Source organism: Heteronotia binoei, chromosome 11 (assembly GCF_032191835.1).
Source record: "Heteronotia binoei isolate CCM8104 ecotype False Entrance Well chromosome 11, APGP_CSIRO_Hbin_v1, whole genome shotgun sequence".
In the NCBI taxonomy this organism is placed as follows: Eukaryota; Metazoa; Chordata; class Lepidosauria; order Squamata; family Gekkonidae; genus Heteronotia; species Heteronotia binoei.
Genome location: NC_083233.1, coordinates 63,252,216 through 63,279,761, shown reverse-complemented (window position 1 = coordinate 63,279,761; position 27,546 = coordinate 63,252,216). Strand labels below are relative to the sequence as shown.

At 44.6% G+C, this 27,546-nt stretch overlaps 3 protein-coding genes across 3 annotated transcripts in view; 2 read left to right on the top strand and 1 right to left on the bottom strand.

The window, feature by feature from the left end:
• Positions 1 to 155: 155 nt before the first annotated feature.
• On the top strand, positions 156 to 2,685 carry C11H22orf39 (chromosome 11 C22orf39 homolog; the record flags this gene model as incomplete). Its single annotated transcript, XM_060249158.1, has 2 exons — positions 156 to 329; positions 2,378 to 2,685. Coding segments are annotated over 2 exons (300 nt in total), but the record flags the coding sequence as incomplete, so codon positions are not given.
• Positions 2,686 to 4,604: 1,919 nt separating this feature from the next.
• Positions 4,605 to 12,670, bottom strand: MRPL40 (mitochondrial ribosomal protein L40). Its single transcript, XM_060250277.1, has 4 exons — positions 12,424 to 12,670; positions 11,278 to 11,361; positions 7,461 to 7,616; positions 4,605 to 5,106 (listed from the first exon to the last, which is right to left on the bottom strand). Exons 1-4 carry the CDS (start codon positions 12,492 to 12,494, stop codon positions 4,797 to 4,799), a joined length of 621 nt encoding a protein of 206 aa, XP_060106260.1. The 5' UTR covers positions 12,495 to 12,670; the 3' UTR covers positions 4,605 to 4,796.
• Positions 12,671 to 19,319: 6,649 nt separating this feature from the next.
• LOC132579706 (protein HIRA) overlaps positions 19,320 to 27,546 on the top strand; it is a 70,114-nt gene continuing 61,887 nt past the window's right edge. Inside the window, exon 1 of the mRNA XM_060250276.1 lies at positions 19,320 to 19,503. Within this exon, the coding sequence (XP_060106259.1) occupies positions 19,467 to 19,503 (37 nt within the window). The 5' untranslated portion in view covers positions 19,320 to 19,466. The remainder of the gene's footprint in view (positions 19,504 to 27,546) is intronic.

Below are 27,546 nucleotides of genomic sequence, written 5' to 3'. Positions count from 1 at the left end.
ATAGTTGTAGGCCCTATTTGGCACAATGTCTGCAACTTGTTGTTTAATGTGGTGGCAGGTTTTTTTTTTTTTGCTCTTGCTCATGGTTAGAAAGCAGCAGTTTCCATAATGATTTCTGTGGCCTCCTTAAACATAAGCGTTATGATTCTTGACTCTGGCAGCCTCCTCGAGCTTGTGATGACTACCGGTCCGAATGGAAACTCTGCCGGAGCATCCGGAACCTTTTCCATCACTACTATACTTATGGGGAAGCACCTTCCTGCAGGCAGTGGAGAAAGGACTATGAGAACTGCAGAGAGTGGGAGAAAACAAAAAGCTCAGCAGCTAAGGTATGTGGAGCAGTTAGGCAAGCATCATGCAATGGAATATCCCCTTTCTTTATACCCAGGAATTATGTAACCCAGTGGAATCATTAAGTAGGGCCTGATTTATAGATGTGTGAGTTCACAGCCATTTGCAAAGCTTAGACTTGGGGAGGATGTATTTGTTTTAGTGATGGGCCATATGAAATTGCCAACCTGCACAAATACAGGAAAGCTGGTAGGCTGCACAAGAATCCATCACAGAGGCTGAAACAATAAAATAGCATAGAGGTCAGAGAACATCTGAATTACGAGATTCTAATCTTTTTTTTTAATTGGTGTACGAAAGCCGGAAAGGGGGAGAAAGTGCTTCTAAAGTACACCTGACTGATAAATGTAATCATAGTCACAGAATTGGAAGGGGGCATACAGGCCATCTAGTCCAATCCCCTACTCAATGCAAGATTAGCTTAGCATCCCGACAAATGTTTGTCCAGCTGCTGCTTAAAGATTGTCAGGGAGGGGGAGCTCACCACCTCCCTCGGTTGCTGATTCCACTGTTGAATAGCTCTTACTGTAAAAACATTTTTCCTACTATCCAGTTGCTACGTTCCCATCCTTAATTTAAACCCATTATTGTGAGTCCTCTCTTCTGCTGCCAACAGGAACAGCTCCTTACCCTCATCTAAGTGACAGCCTTTCAAATACTTGAGAGAGCAATCATGTGCCCCTTCAGCCTCCTCTTCTCCAGACTGAACATTCTCAAGTCCTTTGGGAATCATGTTCATCTGTAATAACCTATCTTTAATATATCATCAGACACACTCCTAAATTACATATTGAAATGTAAGTACCCATGTGTGATGGTTGGGGCTGTCAAATCATCTGTTATGGAGTAATCCTCCAAACATATGCGAAAAATTAATTCCCATTGAGTGCAACAGGATTTACTTCCTAGCAAGCATGCCTAGAAGTGCACGAGCCATTTGTAGTTGCACTGAATCACCCCTGCAAACTTCAACAAATACAGAATTGCAAGTGGCCCATTAAATCAGCTGTCATTCAAGCAGCTGTAGATTTCTGGTTTTTATTTATGAACATATAGAAATATCTGTGGTTGCCTCCTAGGCAGGCCTTCAAGCTCCTTCTCCTTCAGTCGGCTACAGCACTTTTAGGGCTCAGACCAAGGATTTTCTTCTCATAGCATCTGAGATCTTGTGCATAAAGTATGTGCACAGGGGTCCCCAACCCTTTTGCGCCTGTGGGCACATTTGGAATTTTGAGAGATGGTGACAAGTGCCACCCCCAAAATGGCTTCCACGGGAGGCAGAACCATATGCAGTACAGCCCTCCTCACGCCTCCTTGGAAGAAGGAAAGCCTGAAGGGGGAAGTGAAACCATGTTGAGTAAGGAAAGCCCAGGTGCCCAGCATTCCTCCTTATCCTTTAGTAGAAAACCCTTTAATTTGAATGGCAGCCAATAAGCAACTTTGCCTCACAGTGGCCCCAACCAGGGTGTCCTGAGCAATTACCCCTTGGGGAGGCTGAAAGGGGGCATGATTGCATTCCTTGGGGAACCCTGTCAGGGACTACACTTCTCCTTCTGTACTTGTGAATCAGTTTACTTAGTAAGACAACTAAGATGACAAATTAAATAAGAAGCCAGTTTTCTAATAATTGGGGTGATTAACCTTATCACTCATGAATGAGCTTTATTTTTGAAGCTTCATGTTTTGTTTCACTTTTCCTATCTAAATTTAGTTTTCTTTTCATTTGTGCTTGTGCACCTCATAGCCACAAGTGTGCATACATAGCCTTGATATGGACAATATCTTTATTGCTATTTCCTCATTCCAGTTTTTGCCAGTCCCTTTGCAAACCTAGGCAATCTTCGAGCATGATTTTTGGAGCCTGGTCACCGATGTGGTCTATCAGGGGAAAAAAAGGTGGCTCTGTGATGGCTGGTGGCAGGCGAATGAAATGGCAAAGCCATCCTACCTGCAGGCAGCTCTGGGGTCATAGCAGAGTTGATTTTGTGTGTGTGCGAATGACGCAACATCACGTTTGTTCTTCCAGGACTCCCTCTGTGAGAGTGAAAAAGAGCGGATTGTGGAGAAACAGAAGCATGCTCCCGTGTGGACCTTAAGGAAGAGCCCCCCACTGGACTGGCAGCTGCCTCTTGATGAGGTCAAACCAAAGTGAGAATGGAGTTGGGCTGTGCTACTTCAGAGTTCTTTTAAGAAAAGTGCTGTGTGGAAGTTTCCCACCCCCCCCCCCCTCAGTCCATAAATCCGTGGTGCTGCTGCTGGTCTCCTTTTCTCATTGCAGCTGCATCACATCATTTGTAAAGAAAATACAAACACCTGTTCTGAAAAGCTCCCTTACTAGTGTGTTGAAAAGTGGCATTTTTGTAGTTTAGCCCAGACTAGCCCAAGCTCATCAGATCTTGGAAGCTAAGCAGGGTTAACCCTGGTTAGTACTGGGATGGGAGAGCAAGGAAGACCATGGTTGCTTTGCTGAAGGAAATGGCAAACCACCTCTTAGTCTCTTGCCTTGAAAACCCCTTGCAAGTCCACTGCTGTTTGATTACACTTAATTATTATTATCAGGGCTTTTTTGTAGCAGGAACACCTTTGCATATTAGGCCACACACCCCTGATGTAGCCAGTCCTCCAAGAGCTTACAGGGCTTTTAGTACAGGGGCCTACTGTAAGTTCCAGGGCTGGCTACATCAGGGGTGTGTGGCCTAATATGGAAAGGCGTTCCTGCTACAAAAAAAGCCAATATGCTGTCCTGACCTAGCAGAATCTTAATATCTAATTCTGCCTTATATTGAGTCAAAATGAATAAAAATTGGTTGGTCTTAAAGGTGAAACTTGACTCCTGCTTTGTTCTATTGAGTCAAACTGTTCATCCAGCAGTAACTCAGTATTGTCTGTTCTGCAAGCAGCTGTTAAGCAGAGAAAGTTGTCTTCTAACAACCTGTTCCCAGAGATGCTTTGACTGGAGATGCCTGGGATTGAACCTGGGACCTTCTGCGTGCAGGACAGGTACGCTTCTGCTGAGCGACTCTCTTTGTGTCTGTACAGGGAGGTGTATTGCTACAAACAAGGACTTTTAAAAAACAAGAGCTGTGGTTCAGTAAGAGCGCCTTGTTTGCACGCAAGAGGTCCCAGCTTCACTCTCCAGTCGAAGGGATGAGGTCATAGGTAACGTGAAGGACGTTTAAGTGAAGATGCTGAAGAGCTGCTCCGAGAGAAAGGAGAAGGTAATCTACCCTTGATTGACCGATGGCTTGACCCTGTTCCAGGGAACTTTACATATGAGTAGCCTTCCAGCTTCAGAGCAAGGGTCCACCTGAATTGTTTCAGATGCTGCAAATAAAAGGCTGGTCGCTGTAGATACCGTGTGTCATTGCAGCCTCAGTTGAGTCTTTATTATTTACACCAGTAAGTTGGGTGTGCACTTGATAAAAACAAACACCAGCGCAGCTAAGTAGTGATAGGATTGGTAGGATTACAAAAATCCTCCTCAAACTGGGAGGGGGGGAAAAGGACCTCTCCTGCTTGCAGTGCAGTACATTAATTGGATCCTAGGAATTTTGTTTTTGTACCATGCTGTCTTATTTACTATGGAGCAAGTCACAATCCCCTACCAAAATTACAGTATCTCACACTGGCATAAAAGAATCAAAAGGTACCGGAAAAAGTTATTTTGATCTATGAAAATCTGGAGTAGTGTTTATAGCTCACGTGAGAGCCAGTGCAGTGCAGTGGGTAAGAGTGCTGGACTAGTAGCTGGGTGACCTTGGGCCAGTCACACTGTCAGCCTAACCTACCCGCAGGGTTGTCGTGAGGATAAAATGAAGAATGGTGTCAGCCATGTTGAGTCCCCATTCAGAAGAAAGGCAGGTTACAAGTGAATATACAAAATACATCCTGCCTCCCACAAGGCATCCTTGAACATAGGGGCACACAATATTGTGAGAAGTGCGGGCCATAGTAAAAAAGCCTGTGGACATTTTAAATAACCTTTCCAAATGAGCTGCAGAAAAGAGAGCCAGGCACCCTGTGGTGAACTAGAGTGCCAGGTTGTGGGAAGAGACCGAAGTTGAAATCCTTACTCAACCACGAAACTCACTGGGTGACCTCAAACTGACCTACCTCACAGGGTTCTTGTAAGAACAAACCAAAGGGACCTTATACACATAGCCCTCAGCTTCTTAGAAGGGGTCAGATTAAATTCAGATGCACATGAGCATGGCAAAAGATGAAGGTTCCACAATAAGACAGTAACCAGAACATTCCCTATTAAAAAATGGACCCCTCCAAACGAAAGATTTATTCTTGTTAGGTGCTGACTTAGTCTGTACAATGAGTTAACAGATGGCCATCTGCAACTGGGAATTCAAAAACTAACAGAGAACCAGATGCACCCTATGGGTGAATTTACTGAATGGAGCATCTTCCAGCAGTCACACGCCAACCTTTCCCCATCACTGTGTATATACTCTGGTGACGTCATTGCATTTTCCTTCAGGAGCCTCGTAATCAGGCAGTGGGGGTGTATACATGGGCTCCTGCCTCTCAAAAGGAAACAGGTTGTCATCTCGCCGGATGGCCGCCTGGTACAATTCCTCTGATTCAAGACGCAGCTCGTTCAAGGCCTGCTCCTGGGCTTTCAGCAGGGACTTGATGGTTTCTAACTCCGCCATGCGCTGCTGTTGCTTGTATGCTGCCCACTTCTTCATCAGGAGGGCTCGCCTTTCGGTCTCCTCGAAGGACAAGGGCAAAGCAGCTCGTACCCTGACAGAGGGGGAAGGGGGAAAAAACAGCAGTGTTTTCTTAGTAGACATCTGGAAGGAAGCTTTTACAAAACTGCATATTGCTCCTGAGGGACCCATTTTGAACCTATGAAGCAGACGTCTTAATTATTTCCTCCTCTGCAGGGTCTCCAGCAGAGAAAGGTCTTTTCCCAACATAGACTGCCTGACTTCTTTTTAACCGAGAACCTGCAGGGTAGATTAGTTAGAGAGTCGAACTCGGCTCTGGGAAACCCAGATACTCTGCCATTCAAGCCTGGTGGGTGGCCTTGGGCCAGTCACATACTCTTGGCCTAAATCTACCTCACAGGGGTGTTGTGAAGGTAAAGTGGAACACAAGATAATGTAAAGCCACTGCGGGTCTCCATTAGGGAGAAAGGCAAGCTATAAAGTACATATGTAAATGAATAAAACAGAGATGCTAAGGACTGAATCTGGGACCTTCCGCATATAAATCACGTGTTCTACCACTGCGCTACAGTATCTCACCAGAACACCTTCTCAGGGCTCTTTTTGTAGCAGGAACTCCTTTGCATATTAGGTTACGCACCCCTGATGTAGCCAATCCTCCAAGAGCTTACAGGGCCTATTGTAAGCTCTTGGAGGACTGGCTACATCAGAAGTACATGGCCTAATATGCAAAGGAGTTCCTGCTATAAACAAAGCCTTGGTTCTAATTTAGAAGAGGACACCACAAGAAATACTATTCCTTCCATGAAAGCAACCTACTGACTGTTTAGGAATGAAGTATTAGACTAACTTCACACATGGCTTCCTCAAAGCGATGTTCACGCCTTTTGCTGTTGGTGGGTGAAAAATACAAAGGCCATTTTAAGTGGGCTTGAATGACGAGCATGAATCATTTGATCAGCATGCAGAGCAGCTGCCAGACAATCACAAAGCACTGCCGTGGTTAGAATCTTGGATTAAGATCCGGGAGACCAAGCTCAAGTCAATCGCTACCCTGCCATGGAAGCCAGTCACTCTTGTTCAGCAGAACCTACCTCAGTTGGGAGTAGGGGTGCACTTTTGGGTTGACCTGAACTGAAAATATGCCTGAAAAAACCTTTATTGATATTTTTCCAGGTAGATTTCTGCTTCTCAACTGTATCTGATTTTTCAGGGGCACTGGAAAAAAAAATCCTGCCTGTATTTTGGGATTACTGGCAAAAGCGGGCTGCCCAGCAGAGCCTGTGGGGAGAGCTGTAATTGCAGGATCACCTCCTTGGAAGGCTCTGTTGAGCAGTCTGGTTTAAAGAGGCTCAGCCACCTCTCAGCTGTTTTAAGTGGTTTTGCTGCTTTTTCTTTTTGCTGTTTTTTGGTTCGGGTCTATTGGATCCAAAAAAATTTGGGATTTCTGAAAAATCCCAGATCTGATAACTTCACCGGTATTGGGATCTGGATTTTTTTTGGGGGGAGGGGGAATCCTGAACGTTTTTCAGGTCTAAGAGACCCGAATTATAAAACATGGAGAAAAAAAATGCATGGTTCTAGTTGTGAGGAGAAAGCAGAGGGGAGAAGCTGTCTGGGTCGTGAGGAAAGTGGGGTATAAACAGCTAAACGAAACACACAATCCAAACTTTGAGCTTTCTGGTGCACTTCCAAGGACCTGTTTACACAGTGAGAATTAAGGGATTATCACAGGAGTATTGTCCTGGAGTAGTAAACTGGGTCACAGCATATTCCACTTAGTTATTTGGTGTTCATTTGCAGTTGTCTGTATACAGGGATAGCAACCTTCTTATCTTGACCAGGGGTGCATTAGCCATTAAGGCCACCAGGAAAAATCCCTGTGAATGGGACAGGAGCTCCTTTGCTGAAAGTCAGCATCTCCCGCCCCATGACTGCCAGCACGTGGTGAGCCAGGTGGAAGCTGGCATTGAGCCTCCACCCCCCTCGCTCTCTGTTGGGGGAGTAGGCCTTCTTCCTTCCTTCCCCCCTTTGTCAAGGGGACAGGATCCTTTCCTGGGCCTGTTTTTGCTTTCCAAACTGCTCTTGGTTTTGACATGGAAATGCAGATCTTACCTGGGCTGTTGAACTTTTTTCAGTGCAGTTTAATCTCTGGTCAGTCATACAAATGAATCAGATTCTAGCGTAAGCTCTGATGGGTTATTCTGGGATAACAGTATACAAACAGGCCCTTATATGCTTAATATCCCCAATAGGGTTGTTTCTACATAACGGAGATAAAGTTCTGAATGGCATATACCAAAATGAATTTCCTTAAGGGCATGGGGGCAGGATTTCTGTCTGGAAAAATGCTGGTTTGGGAAAAAATGCAAAAACATGCAGATTTCTAGCATATCATCTTCATTCCTGCCATCTGTAGGTCCTTACCTTTTTGCATCCATTAATCTGAATGGTGTGATGAAATCTTCAATAGGGATCAGCTCCTGTGGGGCTTTTTCCAGTCTTTTTAACCTTCTCTTCATCCGGTCCTTTATGGCTTGTTCTCTTCTTGGATCCACTTTCTTTTTCTTCCTTGGTTCTGCCCTAATGGAGAATAAACCATTCAAAACTCCGTCTCAGCAATTACATACACATGGATAAAACAACACTTAGTTTTATTTTATTTTTCATTTATAATTTCCCTTTCTCGGTGAAACTCAAAGATTACGTTTTTTTAAAAAAGGAATAAACAAAAGAAGGCATACAAACAGTGTAATGAAACTAGGCTACAAAATTTTAAAAAATTAATATGTTCATTATAAAAATCCTACTGGGGTAGATTGTGCTTTGGAAAGCCAGTGTGGCGTAGTGGTTAAAGAGTGCTGAATTAGGATCTGGAAGACCCGGATGAGAATCCCCACTCATACCAGGGAAGCTTGCTTGGTGATCCTGGGACAGTCATGCACACTCAGCTTCACCTACCTCACAGGGTTGTTGTGAGGATAGAATGGAGGAGAAGAGAATGATGTCAGCTGCTTTGGGTTAAGTGCAACCAAAAAAGAGGAGAAAAACACAACCCTACACGAGAAAGGTAAACCAAAAAGAGCCAGTATGGTGTAGTGGGTAAGTGTGCGGACTCTTATCTGGGAGAACCGGGTTTGATTCCCCACTCTTCCACTTGCAGCTGCTGGAATGGCCTTGGGTCAGCCATAGCTCTGGCAGAGGTTGTCCTTGAAAGGGCAGCTGCTGGGAGAGCCCTCTCCAGCCCCACCCACCTCACAGGGTGTCTGTTGTGGGGGAGGAAGATAAAGGAGATTGTGACTGCTCTGAGATTTAGAGTGGAAGGTGGGATATAAATCCAATATCATATCATCAAAAAGGCTGAGGTAAAGAAAACATGCTTAAAGCTCCAATGGAAAGCTCAGGTATAATTTGGCTGACTCTTTTCTCATTGTACCTAAGCACTCCACTGAAGCTTTGAGCATTTAGGTTGGGCCTAAATCCATGGGCAAACATTGCACATCTTGATGAGTTGCTCATGTTGCATCTCAAGAATATTTATCACCACTTACTCCATGGGTGAACGTCTCAGTGTGAGTAAGGTCCCTTCTATGTATGAGTTTTATGTAATTTCTCAAATTTATGGAGGGCTCAGTTTGAATTTTACCAATGAGGAAGGCTTTTATCCAAAACACATTTGGTACTGGTTCTTGCATATGGATATAATTTGTACCTTTTAACCTTTATTTATATTGTTAGACATTTGTCTTAATATTAGATTTAGGTACCTATGTGCAGATATTTTAGCACTTTTTGGTTTCAGATAATATTTCAGCACTTTTGAATGTATAATTAAATTCGATATATTTTGTACATTAGTACTACGTGCTTAGCTATATTTTAATTTTTTAAATTTGTCTCAACCTTTTTGGTTACCATATCAACCACTCCAGGTTCTCACGGGGAAAGAATCAGTAGATAGAATTATTAGGCGCATAGAGGGATAAAGCCTCCTGAGGGAAAATCAGCATGGCTTCTGCAAAGGGAAGTCCTGCCTCATCAAACTTTTGCAGTTCTTTGAGAAAGTGAACAAGCATGTAGACAACGGTGATCTGGTAGACATCATATACCTGGCCTTTCAAAAGGCTTTTGACAAGGTACCTGACCAAAGACTCCTTAGTAAATTTAGCAGGGATGGGATAAGAGGACAGGTTCCCTTACGAATTAAAAACTGGTTACATTACAGGAAGTAAGGACTAGGAATCAATGGACAGTTATCACAATGGAGGGAAGTAAGAGGTGGGGTCCCACAAGGATCAGTATTGGGGCCAGTACGATTTAATTTATTCATCATCAGGAACTAAGGGTGAGTACTATAGTGGCCAAGTTTGCCACTGATGACATCCAAATTATTCAGGATGGTGGAAACCAAAGCTGACTGTGAAGAGCTCAAAGAGAACGTCTGCAAACTGGGTGAATAGGTGGCAATGTGGCAAATGAGGTTCAGGGTTGGTAAGTGTTAAGATGATGCACATGGAGACAAAAAAATCCCACCTTCAAGTATAGGCTAATGGGGCCTGAACATGCTGAGAATGAGACAGAAAAAGATCTTGAGGTTGTAGTGCATAGCTCACTGAAAGTGTCAACCCAGTGTGCAGCAGCAGTAAAAAAAAAAAGGCAAACTGTGTTAGGGATTATTAAGAAAGGGATTGACAACAAAATGGCTGATATTGTAATGCCCTTGTATAGATCTATTGTGTGGCATCATTTGAAATATGTGTATGGTTTTGGCCACCATATCAGCAAAAGGACATTGCAGAGCTCGAAAAAATACAGAGGGGAACAACTAATATGATTAGGAGGTTGGAAGACTTTTCCTCTGAGAAAAGGCTGAAGAGGCTGGGATGTAGTGATGGCCACAGGAATAAACAGCTTTAAAAGGGGCTTAGATAGATTCTATCAATGGCAACTAACTATGATGACTGAGGGGAATCTTCAGAGTCAGAGGCTTCTGAATCCCAGAGCCAGGAGGCAACATCAGGGGAAGGCCTTGGCCTCTATGTTCTGTTGTTGGCCCTCCAGAAGAACTGGTTGGGGACTGTGTGAGACAGGATACTAGACTAGATAGACTATTGGTATGACCCAGCAGGGCTCTTCTTATGTTCTTAAAGGTGGGATATAAATAAATTACATACAGTAAATACACAATGTATAAGGCAATATAAAACTGCCTACCATGTTTCACTGTTTTGAACCATGCACCTTAAACCCCACAGAGGTCCTTCTCTGCATTATGCCTCTATCAGTGGTAGAGTGGGTGGCTATGTGGGACACAGACTTTGTGCCATTAGTGTCCAGATTGTAGAATTCCCTTCCTAGCAAAGTGTCTCTCACTTCAACCCTGCTGGCATTTATGTGCTAGTCAAAGAGGGAACTCTCCCAGAATGCTTTTGAAGATCTCCATTTAATTTGGTAACTTTCATGTTGCTGCTCTCCATCCCACCCTGCTGCAGGACTTATTGGGTTTCTATTGGTTTCATTTTTATTGCTCTTGCTTTGTGGTATCATTTCAGCATGCATCAGGGTTTTAAACATTTTGTTGGCAAGGTTATGGGCAAAATGAATCAAAAGGTAAGCCATATATATTAAAATATATATTAGCCTCATCAGTCTGTGAAAATTAGGACTTTGTGACAATTCTCGAGATGATTCCAAAAGCAGAGAAGTTGGAATCCAAATGCCTGCATTTTTAACATTCACTGGATCAGCTGTGCAGTGTCATGGTTAAGAGTGCCAAACTCAAACTACTGAGTTCACAATCCCTCTCAGTATTGAAGCTTACTGGATGACTTATACCAGTCCCCCTTAGCCTAACCTCACAGGATTGCTATGATAATAAAATAGGAGGAAAACCCATTTCTTGTCTTAGAAAGACAGGATAAAAATATGGCTGACATGACTTTTTCTTCAGGCAATGTGGAGCTCAGAGTTTTAACTGTTCAGTTTTGTGCTTAAATTGAAATATGCCAGTTCAAATCTTCACTCAACCATAAGTTTACATGATCTCACAGTGTCACATTTTTTCGTACTTAGGTTTCTGGTGGTACAAGAATAAATGATACAACATTTTGCACGTTTAAAATTATTGCCAGCTGAAACACTGGAGATCCTTCAATATATTCTCTAAATGTACATACTGAAATAGTTTCCCTCCAATTTAGAAAAAGCACTCTAAATACCTTGCATAATGCGAACTACATTTTACCTCATGGGTAGAGCTGCCCTGAGCGTCAGAAGTGAAGACTGCCAGTGGTTTTCTCGACCTTGAACATAGCTGGTTAACTGGGAACTAAAGATAATTGGGGAAAAACCTCTTAGATCAGTCAAATTAGAACAGAAGGTCCAGCAAGATTCAAATCTCACAAATTTCACCAAGTAACAAAAATATTTAATTCATTCTTTCTGTGGTTATTTCCAGGCGGGTAGCCATGTTGATCTGAAGCAATAGAGTCCAGTGGCACTTTTAAGACCAAAGAAGTTTTATTCAAGGTATGAGCTTTCGTGTGCGCACACACTTCTTCAGATACTGTACACACACTTCTTCATACCTTGAATAAAACTTTGTTGGTCTTAAAGGTGTCACTGGACTCCATTCTGTGGTTATTTACCATACTAAATTTATCCTAAGTAACCTTCTTACATATAAATGGAGGGCAGCATAAATTTTCTTTTCCTAATACAGTAAAGCAAATTGTAACTGTCTTTATGAACAGCAAGATACACTGTGGCCATATTAAAAACAAAAATAGTCTAGCAGTACTTTAAACACTTGCAGATTACTATAGCGTGAGCTTAGATGGGCTACAGGCCTTTCCATCAGATGCAGAAACCAAATAGCAGCAATTAATGTCTGGAAAAGGAATTTCCACGTTCAGAGGGTATCTACCTCTGAAGATCAGAATCCGAGAACAGATGGCCACTATTTTCTCATCCTGCATATTAGTCAGTTTCCTCAAAGGTATGGTGCTAGCCATTGCTAGAATTTGGAAACAAGATGCCAGTCCGATCCAGCAACTACAAGGAAATTTTTATATCCTTCGATTAAAATTTAAGAAGTCAAAATATTTCTCTGTAAGCAAGTTTCTACCAGTAGAAAAAAAAGCGAGAGTGGAATAGCACCTTAAAGACGCGGGGTCTGAGATATCTGGCTAAGTGAGCAGTGACTCACGAAAGCTCATACGCTCCCACAAATTTTGTTAGTCTGTAAGGTGTACCTTTTTAAAGGGGCTCTTGCTTTTTTCTGCTGCTACATATAGAATAACATGGCCACCCATCTTGATCAAGTTTCTATCGACAGCGGACTAAAGGTACTTTTGAGGGGTGGGGGTGGGGGGGGAGTTGGGGCACTTACCTACACAAGAGGCCTCTTGCCCTACAGCAAAGCAGGCTCAAGACACTTGACGCCGCTGCCTGTGTGAACATACTTTCAACACACGCTCTGACCCGCAGTACCTCTTCTCCTACCGCAAGACGCCTTCCGAAAAAGGGGAACAGATCCGGTGCGGCACTCCGGTCCGTTAGAAATTAGTGTCCCTCCCGCTCGATCGCCTTGCAACAAGGGGTCCGAGTTGCATGCAAAAGAACTCCACCTGCTCCGGCTAGGTAGAGCTGGAGTAGCGTATTTGTTAATCTGTTGCGTTTGCAAGATTTGCAGTACAAACGTATGCAGTTACTCCACACTATACCAACCAATATCAATAGACTAGACTAACTATACAAAGGATTTGTTCTGTTGGGATTACATTCAAGTGCTGTCATCAGGGCTTTCCTGTTTCCACGTTCCATTTTTTATTTTTATTTTTTTGCTCCCTGAAAGGCAGCTTCGTGTGGGGATAGGGTTGCCAGATCTGCGTGTGAAAGGCCTGTGTCTGGATCTCAAGGACACGCTATCTCTTCTTCTTCAGAGACTGTCTTGGCACCTGTTACACACAAAGGGGGCTGGGCGAGAAGCGCCCACCCCAGCTTTTGGCAGGCTTTTAGCCGTGGGGTTTGCTCGGTTCTTAACCGCCCGGGGAGTCAATGTCAGATCTCTGTTGTGGGAACTCGCCTGTCTTTGGGACTACCTCCAACCAACAGCATGAGCGGAAAGAAGGAACCCGACAACGGGACGCGTCCGACTCCCGCCACCACCCCTGATTTAGAAGAAGAGGTGCCTGCTTTACCTGACAAGTTGCATGATTTGGGGGTCATACCGAATCCCCCCAGGCCCGTCCTGGAGCAGCGCAGGAACAAAGCCAGGGGGGCTCAGCTATGGGAGGAGGACGAACGTCTCTTTAGTACCCACAAGGCTTGGCAGCCGAGAAGGCAGGACCCCTCCGATGCCCGGCAAGCGCCATGGACGCTCCTACTCGGAGAGGGAGACGCAAAACCTGCTCCAGGCGGTGCAGCCATCCCAGTCGGGAATGAGGGAGAGAAGGAGGAGGAAAAGCCGGAGGACCACCAGGGGGCGGATGGAGTGGGGCTGCTCCGGCGGGAATTCCACCAACTGCTCCTCCAAGAGCTGCAGCGGCGGCCAGCCGCTCCCGCGATCCAGCCGTCAGGGGCACCACCAGTTCCTCAGGGAGATGGAGGGCACCCTAAGGTCCCGCCCGATGGGCCCCCGCCTCTTGCAACCCGGGATGCTCGAGTTCCTGAGCGGCCTTTCTGGGACCTACGGGCCGCGTTTGATGGGGACCCCGAGAAGCTGGCGCATTTGTCATTCTAGCGGGCCTACCTGTTGCCCTCGGAAGAGGGTCGAGTGCTCTTTTGGGGGTCTAGGCTCAAAAAGGCTGCAGCCGATTGGTACCTTGGCCTCCATGAAGTTCGAGCCCCTGAACGTCGCTCCTGGCGGGCATTCCTGCAGGCACTCCGGGTGCAATTCGAAGACCTCTTCCCAGAAACCCGGGCTTGCACCGGCAAGGAAAGAGGTCGTTGTGGGAGTACGCCGCCGAGTTTCCGACCCGCATTATCGAAGTCCGCGGATGGGATGAGCGCAGGAAAGTAGACCAGTTCCAAAAGGGCCTGAACGCCGCGCTTTTGGACTGTGCCCTGGGCCTGAAGCAAGCTGACCCAGGTACCCTAGTGGGGTGGATCCAGTTAGCCTACGAGATGGAGAACCGCATGCGACGAATGGCCCTCCAGCGTCAGCAGCAAGGGGGCCTTGGGGACGAGATGCTCGGTCTGGGGACAAAAGCAGGAGGAAGAGACCCCCCCCCCCCCCCACGCACAATGAATGGGGCTCTTTAGCTTGAAGAAACGTCGACTGCGGGTTTTTTATATAATTTTTTGGGCCACTGTGTGACACAGCGTGTTGGACTGGATGGGCCATTGGCCTGATCCAACATGACTTCTCATGTTCTTAGAAGTCCAATCTGTCAATGTATCTCATTTACTTTAAAAAAATCCATTAAAAGCACCCCACTAAACCAGGGGGAGGTGTGGCTTAAGGGGGGCAGTATGTCAAGGGGCCTTCTATGTTTCTGTTAATCTCTGTAACTGCAATGGGAATGTTAAGGGGGAGTTATATTGTTTTGCCTTGCTTGCTTTGCCTCTGTCTATAATTTGCAAAAGTAATCCCTCTGCCCTGATGGAGAGGCCTGTGTCTGGATCTCAAGGACATGCTATCTCTTCTTCAGAGACTGTTTTGGCACTTGCTATACACAAAGGGGACTGGGCGAGAAGCGCTCACCCTTGCTTTTTATAGGCTTTTAGCTGTGGATTTTGGTGGGCTCATAACTGCCTGAGTGGGGCTATAAGCATCTGACACAGAGGGTCACCCTGCTGTAAAGTGTCTATCAATAAAATGAACCTTTTCTGAACGTTAGAAAGGCCTGATTCTTGAGGACAGCTCAGGAGCTGACACAAACTAAATTAGAAAATCTGACGTTTTAAAGCTGGAACGTATTTTCATTGACTGCAAATTACTACCTGCTTGAGGGGGAGAGGCTTTCCACTGCACCTTTATCTCCAGTAGCTTTTGAGTCATCTCGATATTTCATTTGCACCCAATTAATCTGCACATCACACCTCCACCGCTCCTTCCTAAGACTGTATAGTCTGGAGACCTCAAAAATTTGGTCACACCTCAGTCCAAATATTTCTGTGTTCTAACTTTTGCTTTCTCCCTATCTACCAATACAGCTGCCTGTAGTTTCTGCAACAGGTGTAACAATAAAAGAATATCACTGAGAATGTATAAAGTACATTTCCATCACACTGGAGTAATTATAATCACCACGTGCAATTTTAAGGTTTTCATTACAGGTGACTTCTATAAAGCAAATACAGATGTGAAGTCGAGTTTCTTTCCTTGCCTGGAATGAAGCTGGTACCAAGTACTGTAGACCTGATGACTGATTTGACTGTGGGTTTTTATTCTGTGTCTAATACACCAACACAGTGCAATCCTCCAAATACTTCCAGCTCTAATCAGGGGTCTGTTTTCTTAAAAATCAAGCAGAAAGAGTTGGCAGGAACAGAAGCTAAACCATAGAGAGGCCCGAGTCAGATCGGTAGATACAGAAAATATGGAAAACTAAAGAACAAAGTTTGAGTCCAGGTAGAGGGTGAGCAATAAATTAGCATCTAGTGTAATGAAGATGTTTGACAGATTCAAGAACTAAACAGGAATATCAAGCTTAGCTCACATGGTTACCATTTGTTTGGGTTCAATGATTGGGGGAGGGGATGTACAGAAGGAAATAACTATGTCAAAATTGGAGACTGATGAGCAGATGTGTCCTTGTGGAATGCTGAGAATAATTAATTGAGACCCTGTTACGCTCCACCAGGGCTTTTTCTGTAGAAAATGCCTAGCAGGAACTCATTTGCATATTGAGCCACACCCCCTGACATCATCGTTTTGCAAATGGCTTTTTTGTAGAAAAAGCCCAGCAATAACTCATTTGCATATTAGGTCACACAACCCTGACGCCAAGCCTGCCGGAACTGCATTAATGCTCAAAAAAAGCCCTGCATTCCACCCATCTCCTCTCAAGCATGCAGGCAACCTTACAGCACCTTCCTCTTTGAAGTAGGGTAATGGGTGTGTACATTCCAATCTACCATTCCAAATTACATCACATTTTACTATTCATTGTGTTACTTTAAAATGTATTATTCTAATCTATTATTCCAAATAAGAAATAAAACAAAACAGAGGACCTATGACCTTTCTGGGGGATTGGTAAGAATACAGATGTGAGGGTTGAATGAGGTTAGCATATGTTGTGAGATAAGGAACCAATATCCCTGTTAAGTCCTGAGGATTCCATTGTTCTGAAGTGTTGTAGTAATTTGCAACTCAGCAATTTCCCTTTCTAGTTATTTCTGTTATAATTAAAAGAGGTAAAAACTAACTAAGCCTATCTGCAGAGACACATGTCTAAATCTAGAATATAAGAGTAAAAATAATCTTGTAAGATTTTTTTTTTAAAGAGAAACTTTGAAAATAAATTAGCTACGATTATGAACTAGGGTTGATGCTAGGAATGATGTCAATGTGAGATTGCATTTTTGGAAAATATATAAATATGGGAATATGTAAATATTTGAATGTTAAAAATCTGCTTCCATGAGTCAGGTACTTATCCTTGTCTGTGGACCTGTACAGGTAAGACCTATACTCATGCAATAGTCTGTTTTATAACATTTCATTTATTATATTTACATTACTTAGCTTTTCTCCACAGTGGAAACCCAAAGCAGCTTATCATTCTGTTCTCCATCTTATCTTTACTTCCACAGAACCATCTGACTCAGCTGTTTATTTTAGAGCATTTAATCAGATTTTGTCAAAATGACTTCAAAGACTATGATTTGCAGGGTTGCAGACATTGACTACAATGAGCAACCCAATTTTACTTATTATTTTACTTCTTTTATACCTCACCTTTCTCTGCAATGCGGTTACCTGTACTAGTAGAGAGATAATACTGGCCAACTTTGCTTGTGGTAAAGAGAGCAAAAGAAAATACAGTGCTCTGATCTTTTGTTAAATGCTATATAAATGTGTGTGCTGTTATTATTGAACTGGCAGAATGGGCTGGTACAATATACACACCATTTATTTAATACCATTACATGACAGAAACATACATAGATATGATAGCAATGGTGGTCCATCTATCTGGCCTCCTGTTTCTCAGAGTAGCAAACCGGGTGCTCTAGGAAGCCAATACACAAGACATAGATACCAAAACCTCCCCTTTGAAGTTGCCTCCTATTACTGTTATGGGGAGGTTCCCTTGAGTCAACTTTTGATAGACCTCCTCCACTATCTATCCAGAGCATTTTTTGTGTCAGGAACTCCTTTGCTTATTAGGGCACACACCCCTGATGTAGCCAATCCTCCTGGAGTTTACAGTGGACCTTGTACTAAAGAGACCTGTAAGCTCTTGGAGGATTGGCTACATCAGGAGGTTGGAGCCTAATATGCAAAGGAGTTACAGCTACAAAAAAAAGCCCTGAATCTATTTAATCCCCTTTTAAAGCCATCTATGTTAGCTGCCATCCACTGGTAGGGGATCTCACTGAGGAAAGAACTTACGGTACTTTTGTCTGCCCATTGACTTCAGGACTTCCCAACACAACTTTATTCTCCTCGTATCTATTTCAGCCTTTTCCCCTTCCACATTATCCTCACCCCAACTTCCTCCTTTCCTTCCACCCCGCCCCTTTTTTCTTATTTATTCTCCCCCTACTTTTCTTTCTAAAAGCTTTGTGAAATTGCTCTATAAGAGTTTGGGCATGTTTATATGCATGTTTCTTTGTATACTAGAATTGTGAATCTTTCCTTCCTTTTGGGAACCATTATGTGCTGTATTTTCATGTTACATTTATTGTAATGTTTGGAACATGAAATAAAGATTATATGAGTTTTAAAAAAATAAATACAAAGCGATTTAAATCAGTGGCTCTTCCATCCCTTGACAGACCAACATTCTACTGCAAGGAGAGAACCCAGGCCTACCTGGCAGGGTTGTCCTACATAAACAGTAAACAACCCTTATAAGACACATGCGTGGCAGTGCTTTGAACTCCTGCAAGTGCCCGTATATCCTTACAGCTACAAAATGTGCGCTCAGCAGCACCTTGCATGCTGAAAAGTGCCAATGTGCACCACCATTCTACCATACAAAACCACGAAAAGAGCCTCTAAAACAGGGGTGTCAAACTCATTTGTTATGAGGGCTGGATCTGACATAAATAACACCCTGTTGGGCTTCTCCATGTCGGGTTGGGCTGAGACGTGTTGGGCCAGGCCATGTTTGTACCTATTAAAGACTAGGTAGCAAAGATACAAATCTTTATAAAGAACAGAAACAATTTTTAAAAAATCTTAAAACATGCTTAAAACATTAGCACTCATTGGTCTTAAAGATGCTTTCTTTGTATTTCTCCCATGGGATCCAGGGAACTGAGCAAAGGAAGCTTTCCTTCCTTCCCCAGGGGACTGGGGGGGGGGGGGGAGGAGCCTCAGCCAACAGAAGGAAGAGAGGCTTGGTTCAGTAGCTCTGCTGTGCAATTGAGAGAGGCTGGCAAAGCAAGCTATTCATCCCCCCTTCCTCCCCAAGGGAGGAGCTTCAGGCAATTAAGAAAAAAGAGGTTTTGCTCTGTAGCTCCTGTGCAATTGAGCAAGCCTTGCAAAGCAAGCTGTTATGCAGAAGGAAGCAAGAGAGAGGAATACGGAAGCAGATGACAGTCAGTTGCTCGGGGGCCTGATTGGGCCCCCGAACTGCATGCTTGACTCCCCTGCCTAAAATCAATAGCAGAGCATTTCCTGAGGAAGAAAGGGGGGGGGGGGGGTCTGCTGCCTCTGCCTCTAAGGGAGCCTTGCTGCCGCCGCCTCTCCCGGGCCGAGCTGGGGTTCTTCCCAGAGCCTCCTCCTCCTCTTCCCTGCCTCCCTCCCTCCCTCCCCGCCTGCCTCCACCTTGCACCGCCGGCCCCTCCGCTCTGGGCGTCGTCCCTGTTTCCCGCCGGGCCGCTTAGGTCGTTGCCCTCCGCTGACTTCCGGCGTTGCCGGGGAGCCGCCGGGAGCGGGGGATGCGGCCGGGAGGTGGGCGAAGGGGCGGCAGCGGCTGGCGGCGGGGCGACGGCGGGCTCGGGGGATGGAGCTGCCGTGAGGGGCCGGAGGAGAAGCAGCGGCGGCGGCGGCAGGAAGCGGCAGCCGAGCCGAGGGGCGGAGAGCGCGCAGCGGCGGAGGAGGAGCGGCGGCGGTAGTGCAGGGCGGCGGGGCGCCGGCTCCGAGGCCAGCCCGAGCGGCGGAGCAGTCCCGGCCGGCGGCCGCCGCCTGCCCCGACCCGCTGCCGCTCCCAGCACGGAGGCCCAGGGAGCCGGGCGGCGGCGGCGGTGGCGGCGGACGAGAGGAGGAAAGGGAGGAGGAAGAGGAGGAGGAGGAGGAGGAGGAGAAGAAAAATGAAGCTCCTGAAGCCGACCTGGGTCAACCACAATGGTGAGCGGCTGGACTGCGCCGGTGCCCCCCAGGGGGCTCTCTGAGCATGTGCAGAGTGCACTGCTACCTCAGGCGGGCCGACGGAATCAAGGCTCGAATGCCGGCAAGAAAGAGGGTTGGGGATCTCGGAGCATGGGTATAATACCCTTTCTTGCAGCCGGGCTGCTGAGCATGTGCAGAGTTCATTGCTTCCTCAGGCGGGCCGACGGAATGAAGGCTCGAGTGCCGACAAGAAAGAGGGTTGTGGATCGCGTAGCATGGGTATAATACCCTTTCTTGTAGCCGGGCTGCTGAGCATGTGCAGAGTGAGTTCCTTCCCCAGAAGGGCCGACGGAATCAAGGTTCGAATGCCTGCAAAAGAGAGGGCTGTGCTTTGGGGATCTCGTAGCATGCGTATAATGCCCTTTCTTGCAGCCAGGCTGCTGAGCATGTGCAGAGTGCACCCTTAACTGTCCACCAGGGTTAGAGGACTGCAGCATATATGCTGAAGGGGAGAGGGGCTGCTGAAAGAGGACGTGGTTTTCAGTGGTTTAGCGGTGCACCTCTTGGAACCTAGAGGCATGTACAGGGTTAACGGAGTCTAGGATGCAGGGGATCTCTGAACATATGCAGAGTACACTCTTTGGGTAGGAGAACTTCTGCATGTATGCTGTAGGGTAATGGGGCAGAAAGAGGGCAGTGTTTTCTAGTACTTTGTGGTGCATATCCTGGCACCTCAAAGCATACACAGAACGCCCTTTGCTGGCTGCACAATGGTGGTGGGAAGTATGCTGCCTCCCATACCCGGGGAACCATAGTTCAGATGCCTGCATGGTGGAGAATGCAGCGTTTTCCAGTTTATTAGGAATGCAGGCCATGGGACCTCTAAGCATGTGCAAAGTATCTTTACCTCATTCTTGAGGAACCACTGTGCATGAGTCCACACAGTGGTGAGTGGAATAGGGGTGCATATTGCAGTGATTCAGACTCAAATGGTGGGCAGAGTGCTTTTGCCTGCTGAGTAGCTGTGGGCCATTCCATGTCCACTGTTCAAGGAGGCAGGTTCTGGTTAGTGTTCCCTCTAAGCTGAGTTAGCATGAGCTAGCTTACAGATTTTTAGGCTCCAACTCACACAGTTTTGTCTTAGTTCAGGAAGGATGACCCCAGAGCACACTAATTTATGCAGTAGCTCACAACTTTAATGCCAGTAACTCACAAAGTAGAAGTTTTGCTCACAAGGCTCTGCAGCTTAGAGGGAACATTGGTTCTGGTATGTATTATCTTACATGTTAAAAGGATGCGTATGTTGACTGAAGCCAGGAATAACCAAAGTTAGCCACAGTTCCAAGAATGGGATGGAGCTAGGCTGTATTTTCCAAGGTTTTATAAACTCAGCGTGTAGGAAGAAAAAGATCTCTGGGCATGTGTAGAATGCCTTTTTCTCACCATTGAGGAGCCAGATGTGCATCTCTACTTGAAATGAAAGGTGGAGAGGTGTTTCTGGTTAAAGGTTGAGGGGATGCAAAACTAAACTTGAGCACCAGTGTCCCTTTCTTGTACAAATTATATAAACAAGTGAAATGTACTAGAATGTTATGATTTGTGGACAGGATTGACTTACTAGGAAATATGCTTGCAGTAGTAGCCTCCATTGTGCAGTTGGCTGAAATCAGGGAGGTTAGATTGGAGTAACTCTGCATTAGGATTGCAGTATGTCTTTTTTACATTTAAGGATTTTGGTCTTGGGCCTGCCCTGTACTAGGTGTTTGCAGTTCATTTTGCTAAACAAGATTACTGGCTGTGAAGATCTGTATGTGTTTTCTGTGGATCAGCTGCAAAAGCATAACCAGACCTGAGTTCATTTTTTTTACGCTAAATAAGCTTTGCAAGAGATCAGCTGTTAAATGCAGGGTTTAGAAAAAGAATAGGGTGAGAAGATCAAAAGCTTGTTTTATGTACACCTACAATTAAGGTGGGAAGTGTTGTACTGTTTCCACCTCATGCTTTCACCCTTATATCTGGAGTTTTATGTTGCTTCCCCCACCCTTGCTAGTTTTCAGAAGTGACAGTGTAGTCTCCATAGTTTTCTGGACTGCGATAATGTAACAGTGAAGTTTGGTAAACATTCACGTTTTAACCAATGAAAAAAATTGCTACATTTTAACATATTCAGAAAGGGTGCTAGCTTAGTGGTACTTCCAAGGTTCCGTCCTCAGCAACCCTAGTTAAAAGATTTCAGGTATCACATATTGCTAAAGCTTGTTCTCTACCTGGGGAACTGTGGCTGCTCACTTATGTGCAACCTGTAATGTTTGGGTGTTTCCTTGGTACCACTTACCTTTGTAGTGTGAGAAGCAGAAGTTAAAAACAACAGCAACACCCTGTAAATATTTTTGCATACTAGGCTACCTTTTAAAACTAACATTTTTGAAGCTTCAAGATGTTTATGGTATTATAAATACAGGTAGAATGCTAGAAGTAGAATAGGTAAAAGTTGTACATCTTACACTAATAAGGAGCCCTGCTGTAGTGTCTGGGCGTGTTTAAACATTTGAGTCATACAAAAATCATTAAGATAGATTCAGGTGAGTAGCCATGTTGGTCTGAAGCAACAGAACAACGTTGGAGTCTAGTGGCACTTTTAAGACAACGTTGGAGTCCAGTGGCACCTTTAATGCTGGGTATAACTTTTGTGTGCATGCACCCTTTTTAGGTATCTGAAATTAATTAAGGCTGAGATTTCAGACTGCCCTTATCAGTGACCTTGCCTTTACAGCTGCATGAGTGAAGGAGGAGAGATGCCAACAAGATCGGTTGCAGTGAGGACTGGTGAGAGCCCTCTTCTCAGACATGGTGATGCTCTGGCTCGTCTGCAGAGGTTCAGCTGCAGAACATGCGAGAATAGTGTAGATATGTGGCATCTCCATCTATAGCTCTCCTGTCTAGCGTTTCCCTTTTCTCCAAAGAAATTAGTGGAACAGTATCTGCTTCCTTGTTGAATGCTTTAAGGGTCTGAAACCAGTAATGGAACGTCAAATGGTTTGAAGCTAAATGTTGCTTTCACTTGAGAATCTGTTGGCCCATGGTTCAAAGCTGGAGGAAATTGTTTTGTGGTGTTGAAGTTTTCACATTTCTGCAGGTCAGTTTGACACCATGTCAAGTGAGGGTTTGTGTGTGTTAAGTGGTATCAAGTAATTTCTGACTGAGGGAGATCCTATGAATTATTCCCTCCAAAACATCCTGTCAGTAAGAACCGTACTCAGGTCTGGTGGCTTCCTTGACTGAGGAAATCCATCTCATGTTGTGTCTTCCTTTTTTCTTTCTGCCTTCAACTTTTCCTAGCATTATTGTCTTTTCTAGTGACTCTTGTCTTCTCAGTTTGGTGTTGTGGTTAAGTGTGAGTTTGGTGTAGTGGTTGGTGAAGTGGTTAAGTGCACGGACTCTTATCTCGGAGAGCTGGGTTTGATTCCCCACTCCTACACCTACACCTGCTGGAATGGCCTTGAGTCAGCCATAGCTTTCATAGGAATTGTCCTTGAAAGGGCGGCTGCTGTGAGAGCTCTTTTAGCCCCACCTACCTCACAGGGTGTCTATTGGAGGTGGGGGGGGGGGAAGGTAAAGGAGATTGTGACAGCTCTGAGATTCAGAGTATAGGGTGGGATATAAATCCAGTATCTTTTTCTTCTGACCAAAGTACAATAGCTTGAATTTAGTCATTTTATTTTCTAGGGAGAGTTCAGACAATTTCTTCTAGAACTCACTTATTAGTCTTTTTGGTGGTCTGTGGTATCCATAAAATTCTCATCCTGTGCCTCATTTCAGATGAATCAACTTCCTTCTTGTCACCTTTCTTCATTGTCCAACTTTTACACTTTACAGATTACTCCCCTCCCCCTTCACTTTTAGGAAATCCTGAATGTGCACTGTTTGTGCATTTAAAATACAAAGATTCTAGTTAAGAAATAAGATAGTAGTGAGTCCACCATTGCCCTGTGGAGTTTATCCGTACAAAGGTTGTGTCATCTGTTCTTTTAATTGTTGCAGAATTATCTTTAGATTCTCCACTGACACCGTGGTGTATTGTGCAATGACAGAAAGACTGTTTGGGAACTTTTCTGGAGCTGTTTTCTTAGCCTGTTGGAGGAAGTCTTGTTTGTACATTACTGTGTGAAACGTGCACATCTGGAAAAGTAGCATGCCGTTTTGGAAAGCAGCCAAGCTGTGAGCCAGGTAGAAAAAGAGAGTTTATCGGGGGGGGGGGGACAATAATCCCTTCTTGGGGATTACTCCTGGGGTCAGAGTCTAGGGAAGAGTATAACGATAGGTTGTCCTGATCTGTGCATGGTAGCCATGATAGCTGAACTGTTGGTCTCCTTGCAAGAAGCATAAAACGAGCTTCAGCCAGTTTGTGGAAGGTCTTCTCTTTCCACAGATGGGATGACATTCGGTGTGGGAGCTCAGGGTGGAATATGTTTATGATTAAACTGTGTGAGAACTCTGAGATAAGAAGATGGTTCTCATAAATTGCTAAGTACTTACTGCTTTCCTTCAGCCATCATTGATAGCAAAAATTCAGGCCCACCTTTGGACATCCGCATTCAGTTTCAGCGAGGACAGTGTCTCCTTGACAAAACAATGAGGCTTCTGCATGTAGTTTGTGGTGTGCCTTTGCTATAAGTGGCCAGCCTCTGCCACCAGGAGCAGGCAGTTTGTAGCCAGCCTAGGAAAGAGCAAATGGGTTTGTAAGCCTGGCATTGAGTAAGGCCGGCCTGCACCCTACGTTCATCTCCTGTGTTGCACTGATTCTCACTCCTTGGATCAGTCAGACTAGAAGCTTAGCCGCGGAAGCTGCTGTTCTCTCACATTTTGCCCTTGACTCTTGGCTTGCTTTCCAGAGAAGACTGGCCACCACTGTCTTGCCTTATTCCTGATGCAGAAGTTGCACATCAACTGCTAGCACTTAAAAAACTCAAACAAGCCCCGCATCTCAATGTTCCCGTAGAATTCACTGGGAGTTGTTGGGCAGTGTGTGGCACTTTGTGTTCTAAAGATGCTACTCACTTTTCATGAATAAATTGCAAATGTCGATGTGAGGAGAACTGAAAACTGAAAATCAGCATATATGTGTGTTGGGAAGTGTTGTATGAAATGGTTGCGAATTAAGAAGATACAGGTCAGCAGCCAAAATGGACATGCCTTATAAGTATGCTGTGCCATTCTCCGGTAGTAGAAGGCAACTTTGAGTGCAGTTATCAGGAGGACTTCTCCAAAGGGCAGGTCTTTTCACAGTGAGTGCAATGGGAAGTGACCTGTTGGGCTGTAGGTCTCTTGGGATGTGTATCCCGGGGCAGTTATCTGACTCCAGGGGAAATGACTGAGTCAAGGCTTAATACCATAGAATGGAGAACTGCAGTGGTTGGTTCCCAGGCAGGATTCCCAGGCCTTGGGCTCGTTTGGGTTGTTATTTGGCATTCTGACCCTGGTTGCCCAAACATGCATACCTGGGTAAGCTGTCGTTATTAGGGAAATTCTTATAACTAGGCAACTTGTTCATAAGAATGTCAATTGCAGGGCAGTGAGCTAGCAGAGTGTAAGTGGTATGGCAGTGATTTGTGATGGTACATGTGTCTTTAACCATGGATTCTAACTAAAAGCATGGGGGAAGCTCTATAAATAAGAAGACATGATGGGGGGGACGTACAGCAGTTTCCCCCTTAACGATACCCATGAGAGGCTTGAATTGCTGTGTCAAATTTATGTTTACATATGTCATAAGCAAGAGGAAAGCAGTGGGAACAGTTTGCATTTTGTTGACATAGTTTGTATGCTGGCTCCCTAAATGTTGTAGGTGTTCAAGAAAATAAAGGAATTTGAGCTTGCTTGTGGAGGTTTTAGAACCAGTCTGACATGGTGGTTAGAGCATCAGGCTAGTATCTGGGAGGACCTGGGTTCAAATTTCTTCCACAGTGTTTGCTGGCTGCCTTTTGGGGGTCTCTCCCTCTGCCTGATCAAGCTCACAGAGTTCTCTGCTTAAATTGGGAAGAGAGAATTCTGCTCTACATTTTTTTGGGGAAGGGTAGATTCCCTCCCCTTGTTCAAACTGTGATTTTGTCATGAGCCGTAGGGAGTTGCAAGAGTACATGGGCAAGAGGAGGCAAATCATGAAGTCTTGGGCTGTTTGTTGTTATCCATCCCGGCATTCAGGAGTTGTCTTTGGTGCTCACCAAGTGGGAGCAGGATTGTTAGTGGATAGTGCTGCACGAGGAGCAATAGGATATTTATTGATTTGATTGATCATCATTTATACACCAACTTTCTCCTCACTGCAGACCCCAAACACCTTGTTCTTCTTTCTTCCAGATGAAGAGACAGTGATTGGCCCAAGGTTATTCAGTGAGCTTCAATGGCAGACTGGTGGTTTGGATCCTGCCCCAAGATTCTAACCGTTATGATACACAATGATATGAATGCAACTTGGAGTCCAGCTTGTTGAATTAAGAAATGTACCTTGAAGAAAGGCAAAATATTCCATTGGGTGCCTCTTTGAGTACAAGATTAGGAGCTCTCTTTTTATATATGAGACACATTAATTATCATGTGGAACTGGAAGAGTTTTCAAAAACTTAAGTGTAGAGTTTGTTACTTTAGTGATCCATTAGCATATCTGAAGATAAATATTTAAATGTGTAGCCTGCTGGGTGACTGTGTATTAAAGGGGCTGGAAAGAGAGAAACCAAATGATTCATATCTCTTAAGGTGCATGCATGTTGGGAGGTGAACTTTAGATTCTGTTCTGTTGACCTACAATTTATTTAAGATAATAGAAATCACTCTGGTGATTCCCAAGAAACCCAGAATATCCTGCTGTCTTGAAATCACTCATTTAGAAGAACTTGTTTTCACATGAGTCTTTAGTGCTGAAGTTTGTTGCTGCTGTTGTTGTTATGGATAGAACAGGCTTGTACTAGGACTGTGCACAAGTATAAATGCCCAGATTAGCAATAAACTCAAGAGCTGAGAATAATGTTGATTATAATATTTATTATTCATAATAAATACACTTTAATCTTTTGAAATGCCAGAGGGGTAGAAGCTTTGGAAAGTACCGCAGTGGCTTAAAAATAAAAGCAACTCTAGATAGGCTATGTTTGTTTTAAAACAAAATGTTTTAAGCTATGCTAAGGTTTTGCAGACTTAGAAGGCAGAAGGCCTTGTCTGGTTCATCAAGTTTTGCCTCTGACTAGAAGCTGACATACTTCCCAGAGCTATTTGATGTTGGTGTGGTGTAGTGGTTAGAGAGACTAAGATTGGGAAGACCCGGATTCCGACCCCCTCTTGCTTGCGACACTCACTGGATGACCTTAGTATAGCCATTTTTGGCCTCAACTGTCTTGCCAAGGTTGTTTTGACAATAAAATAGAGAGAAGGGAGGCCTCACATAGAGAGGAGAAGACTTTGAAGAAGCAAAACGAATTCATTGGGAGGAGTAGGTCCTCCCCATTTGTGGACTTTTTATTTACTTGTTTGTTCCTGTATTTCAGATGGCAAAATTAAGATGCATATCCTAAGGTGCCATAGGGGTATAGCAGTTTGCAGCTTTCTCTTTAGTATTGGGTGGAATTGCAATTTTAATTTTAGAAAACTTAGGCACTTATACTTTCAGACTTCATATATGTGCACTAAGTGATAGCCATATATATGCCAAGTATATGTTAACTAAGTTATGTGATACATTTTATGTTGGTAATGCAATAAAACGTGTTAGGATTGATGAGAGATTAAGTATTGCATATGTTTCAGTTCTCCCTAAAACTTCTGGGTTTTTTTTTCTGGGGAGGGTGGAATCAGGGAACTTCACCACCATGGTTTCAAAGTGTTCAGAATTCTTTACATCTCTGGTGTTATGTGCTAGGTTGTAAAAGAACTGTGCACCTTCATTCCAGCAATGGAGCTTCTCAGGAGCAATGTACAGATGAAAACAAAAATCTTCCTTTTTGTTCTGACTCTGGAAGCTGATTCTGCTTAAACCAGGGGTGTCAAACATGCAGCCTGGGGACCGAATCA

Coding starts and splice junctions, on each gene's coding strand:
- MRPL40 (XM_060250277.1), bottom strand. CDS start 12,494: ATGTTCACACAGGCAGCGGCGTCAAGTGTCTTGAGCCTGCTTTGCTGT. Junction 7,617..11,277: donor AGGGCAGCTCTACCCATGAG/GTAAAATGTAGT, acceptor ATTCTCCATTAG/GGCAGAACCAAGGAAGAAAA. Junction 5,107..7,460: donor AGATTAATGGATGCAAAAAG/GTAAGGACCTAC, acceptor CCCCTCTGTCAG/GGTACGAGCTGCTTTGCCCT.